Consider the following 5416-nt stretch of genomic DNA (forward strand, 5'->3'; position numbering starts at 1 on the left):
CATTCCCAGGTCACTGGATTCCCCCCGGAAAGGGCTCTTGCCTTCCTCCACTCTGCAGGCTTTGCCTGGAGTCAAAGGGTTTTCTACCTCCTTGGGTTCCTTCTTCTTCTTGTCCTTCTTCTTCTTCTCCTTGGAAGGGGTGAGGGCAGGGTTGACTGCAAAGGGCTCTCCCATCACCGTGGGCTTGGGCTGGATGGGTTTAAGCTGAGGGCTGTTTGGCATGGTCTGGACCACAGTGGTGGTGAGGCCTGTGGAGGAACCAGGGCTGGCTGTGGTAAGGGTGGCTGTCTGGAAGGTGTAAATCGGCTGGGCGGGGATGGCTGGCGCAATGGGTCTGGCAGACTTTAAGCTTTTGGAAGGGATCTTCTCCGGCTTAGCACCAGATGCCTTCTTCGACTTGTCCTTATCAACACATCGTTTCTCCAGAGAGTCAAAGTCGTCGTTACTCGTCTCATCAGCCACTGATGGACCGTCCTCAGAACCATCGTTGGACAGGGCACCCGGGTCAGTATCTCCTTCCCCACCCAGCTTCTTCTTGCAGGGCACCTTGGCACTGAACTTGCTGGATGGGGAAGGACTGTGGGGCTCCATCAAGCGCACCTTGGGGGTAGCCGAGCGAGCTGGTGAAAGTGAGCCCTTCTGTGAGATGGTGGCACCGTTGCAGCTCCCCATGTCCGTGTGCAGGGACGGCTCCTCGCCATACTCGCTGTCCACATCTGCCTCCAGCTTGCTGTCATCGTCCGTGTGTGCGTGGGCCTGGTGGTACTTCAGCCCGTTGATGTGCTTGTACTTCTTGTTACAGTTGGGGTGAGGACAGTCAATAAGGATGGGAGAAGGGCAGTTTCGGTCAAGGACAACTGGCTCCACCTTGACCGCCGCAGGTGGCACAGCTGCTGAGCCCATTGAGTTTGTGCGGATGCGTTTGCTGCCCTTGGAGTCCTCCGAACTGGAGTTCAGCTCCATGTCGGAAAGGGGTTTGCTCTTCCGCTTGGTGATGGAGGAGGGACTGGCTTTCACATCCTCGGCTGTGCCGCCGGGCGGCGTGCGGTGGTCTGAGGAGTTCTGGCTACCCCGGCGCCCTTTGCTGCTGGCTCCCGCCCGGGTCTTGCTGCTGTTGCTGGTCCCTTTGCTGTCTGAGGCAGCGGCTGTCTCGTTCACAGGTGTGTTGCTGTTGGGGCGCATGCGCTTGCCCCGGCCCCGGCCGTTGCGCATCTCCAGGTCACTGGTGGGGGAGTCACAGAACCTGCAGGAGGAGGACAAGGAGGTTTTAATGGAGACAGAGCAGGTGCTGGGCTACACTGTCCCCTCTGCACAGTGGTGACCCCCTTTCTCCCCTTGCTATCAATCCGGCAGGCTCAGCCCTGCACTGACTAGTAAAAAAGAATCAGAGGGATCCATTGCCAAACACTTGAACTTCTCTGGTCTCCAGCACACGGCATCCTGTGACTGCAGGGGACAAACAGCCATGGGAGCAGCCCAGTTGGGCGAGGAGATACCAACCCCCAAAGGCAGCCCCACGAGCACAGGGCAGAGCAGACTGGGTGCCAGTGGCTGGGGCTGTCCCCCGTGATGGGGCCCAAGGGGGCAGCGCTGACACTTACCGGGGAGGTGCCCAGTCATGCTGTGTGCAGTCGAGCAGCGTCCCCACATACGTCTTGTTCCTCCAGGTGACGTTGACCACCAGCATACCTGTAAGGTGAGGGGAGAGGGTCAGACAGAGCCAGGTGTGACCGCACAGTGTCCTGCCCTTCCCTGGGCATCAAGAGTAAAGCGGGATCTACTCCTTGAGACAGGCAGGAGGAAGAACTCAGCTCTAGGGCTGGAGGAAGGAGAACAAGGGGTCTAGGGGCTTCCTGGTGAGACCCCAGGCTGGAGGGGCACCAAGATGGGCACTGCAGGCCCTCTCTCAGCACAGCTCTCCCCGGCACCTGCCCAATCTCTCCTCCTTGACCCACTCATTGCTCTTTCCTATTTTCATGGGGATGCTAAAACCAGTGATCACCAAAGGGCTGCAGGATTTTGGGGCGGGGAGGGCGGCGGGGGGAGGATGTGTGTATGTGAAGATCCACATTGGCTCCACATGCACTCAGGTAGGGAAGGCAATCTCTAGGGAGTGCGGGCTGGGTACTCTCCGAGAGAGACGCAGACAGCCCCCAGCAAGGCTCTGCACCCCAACACGGAACAGCAGACCCTCCAGCAGAGCTCTGACTCGCCGTGTGCAGCCATGAACCTCATGGTCTTCCGGAAAAAGCTGTTTCTGCCACTAGATGGCAAGCTGAGCCCAGCATCCCCATGCAGCAACTACCACTGGAAGGAAAACCGAACACTGTGGAAATAACCTGCATCCTCCCACTTTGCTTTAGTCCCGCACCCCTCCAAGACACACATCAGCCCTATATCTCTGCTTGGAGAACCATCCATCGGGCCACATCTCTTCCCATCATGGAGTAAAGGCACTGCACACTGCGAAAACCTGTTGTTCAGCTATTTCACACCAATTAAAGAAGAGAAGCAGCCTGGTCACACCTGCATTGAGGATGTGGACCCCTGGCATCAATTCTTGGAGGTGGAGAGGTCTTCTGCAGCACCACTCAGCTTTGTGGATATTTCCTCCTGCCATGGACCACTCCAATTACTGCAGAACTGATTTGATAGGGAGCAGAGTCCATTGTGTTGAGCACATTTATCTGAGCAAGGTAACACTCAGGAGATGGGAAACTTGTTTGAGGGGCTGATGAGTGCAGCAAGATGTACAGCCAAGCAGCCCGGGAGATGGATGGAGCAGAGAGAGCCCGGAGCAGCTGTGCCTGGAGCACCTTTATAAATCTCAGCCCTTGCTCCCCGCTTTGCTGTGCCAGCAGCCAGCTGCAGGCTTTGAGGGGATAATATACAGAGCCGAGGTCCAACACGTGGGGCTCCTTCAGAAAGAGAAATTAAATGTAGGTTTTCTCTTTCCCCTTCTCCTCTTGGAAAATGTTGGATGCTCTGGTGGGAGCTGGTCATGGGAAGACACAGTGCCAGCACATGGCCAAGACCTCCAGCCAGCTCATGCTGGTGAGCAGGAGAGGCTGCGTCCTGCCTGTGGAGGAAGGTGCTGGGGACCTGCCTTAACAAGAACATGGCCAGGATGTGATGCTGGAGGCAACATTCTCAGTAGCAGAACCAACTGCTGGGAGCCCACAGCACCACACAGGGAAAGATTCATGGTAAAGAAGGGGATGCTGATCTTAGGCATCTCAAGGAGGGCAACTGGAAGACGGTCTTCTACCTACATTCCTCATAATGAGGCTTTTCTGGGCAGGCAGAAACTTGTCCCCTTTTTCCTTAAAACCCAGTGAAGCTGCTGGCTACATCCTCTGCCCCAACCCAAACCCACCATCCCCAGGACACCTCCATGGACCTGTTGCAGGATGCTCACAGGAGGTCCAGAAGGAGCAAGCAGCTACTGAGGGATCAGCAGCCTTAATCCAGACCCTGTCCAGCTCCCTCTGCCCTCCCCGCTGCACAGCCAGAGCCAGTTCAATCCCTCTTTGATGCCGGCAACACCACGTGTGCTGCTGGAAGTTAATTGCACGACAAGCCACTGGAGCCTCTTGTGCATCCCAGGGCCAGCGTGAGATCAGAAAGGACGTGCTGGCGTTTTCTTTTTCCCCACCACCACAATCACAGGAGCCAGATGAAAGACGAAGGGGTGAAGTGAGCCAGCATGTAGCATCCCTCCCTTCCCTGCTGGAGCATCAACCCTCCAGCACACACCAGCCTATATTTAACTCGCTGCAACCAATCATACAAAATCCCCTCCTAATCCTCCAACAATAACCCAGGACAATTTAAACCCCAGGGATAGATCCTAAGCAGCTTTTTCCACCCACATGTCCTCCTCCCGCGGCAGGATGATAAGCAGCACGAGCATGGCAAGGGCAGGCAGCCAGGAGGCGATGCCCTTGTGGCCCCCAGCCTCGAGGTGCTCATGTACAAAGAGCCAGCAACAATGCTCTTGCAGAGGAATCTCACTTGGATAACTCCAGTCCTGTCTGGTTTCATAGGAAAGTGACACCCTTGAAGCTCCAAATCAATTGATAGCACCCAAATCTGGGTGCAAAGACTTAGCATCCTGAGCGCCGAGCGCTCACGTCACCGCAGTTGTACCCTGGCAGGAAAAATTAACAGTGGGTGGACGGTGCCAGGCTGCTGTCTAGGAGGCAACGTATGAGATAATCCTGTAAAAACAGATAAAGAGATGAAGGAACAGGGGGAGGCAAAAAAGCACCACCTGGTCCTTGTAGGGTCCCCACATGGGTGCTCTGTAGCAGCAGAGCTGAGGCTTGGTGGATGTACCCAGCTGGTGGGGATGCAGGATGGACAAGGGCAATGCTGTATGAAGTCCTCCATCCCAACACAGCCCTGAATCAGACCAGACTAAGCCTTTCCCACAGATAGTCCCTGCTGGGGCACAGCTCTTCCATGTTAAGATGTAGGTGGTAATGTCTGCTTGCAGACCAAAGTCATAGGCACCAGGAGCCATGATATCAGGGGAAAATGTTTCCCAGGTCCCCCCATTCAAGTTTCCCCTTTTTGCAGAGATGTAGCCCCAAAGCCTAGCCAAGAACATCTCCAAACCCTGATGAGAAACCACAGTGCCAAGCACCCACATCGAGCAGGGATGCTCTCAGACCCATTCAGGGACACTTGATCCCATGGCTCAACATCACCCAGCCACAATCCTACTGAGCCATCTCCAGCAAGGCCAGGTCCTCAAGCACCACGGGGATTGCTAGAGCAGTTGGAGAAGCGTATTCAGCTTTGTGGGGAACAAGGAGATGTTGCCTCTGCAGTTAGGGAGGACACTCCACTAGCTTTCCGCTGGTTTTGGGGTGCAGGGGACCTCTGCGAGGCAATGGGATGCTAGCTGGTGGCATTTCCCACTCCAAGGAGAGGTTATTGGAGAGATATGGATTTGATGGGTGGGGTGGACTGTGAGGTGAACGAGGAATTGGCTAGATGCTCGCATGCTAAGGGTGGTGGTCAACGGCTCAACATTTGTGCCCAAACCCCACAGCGAGTGTCCACCGTCAAGTAACAGTGTTGATGTGACTATGAGTGAGGTCCTGCCACCATCCTGCAAGAGAATGGCAACCCACTGCCCTCTGCACTCCCACTGCAACCCACACAAGCCAGTACCCATGTGGGATTAGGGACCGCAGCTCCCTTTCTGTGGCCTGAAGCACAACAGAATCACAGGATCAACGAGGCTGGAAAAGACCTTTAAGGTCATCAGGTCCAACCATTTCCAGCACTGCCAAGGCCACCACTAACCCATGGTACTGAGGCCTCGTCTACATTATGTGTGAACACTTGCAGGGACAGTGACTCCAGCACTGCCCTGGGCAGGCTGTTCCAATGACTGGGCACCCTC

General features: G+C 55.7%; 1 protein-coding gene across 1 annotated transcript in view; it reads right to left on the reverse strand.

Moving 5' to 3' along the window:
* The window catches only part of ZNF609 (zinc finger protein 609), a gene marked incomplete at its 3' end in the record, with an annotated part of 50947 nt that overhangs the window by 2147 nt on the left and 43384 nt on the right, over positions 1-5416 (reverse strand). The window contains 2 exon segments of the mRNA XM_010016877.1: positions 1-1243; positions 1602-1689. The exon segment at positions 1-1243 is cut by the window's left edge and continues 6 nt beyond it. Of these exon segments, the coding sequence (XP_010015179.1) occupies positions 1-1243; positions 1602-1689 (1331 nt within the window).

Source organism: Nestor notabilis, unplaced genomic scaffold (genome assembly GCF_000696875.1).
Source record: "Nestor notabilis isolate BGI_N333 unplaced genomic scaffold, ASM69687v1 scaffold14626, whole genome shotgun sequence".
NCBI lineage: Eukaryota > Metazoa > Chordata > Aves > Psittaciformes > Psittacidae > Nestor > Nestor notabilis.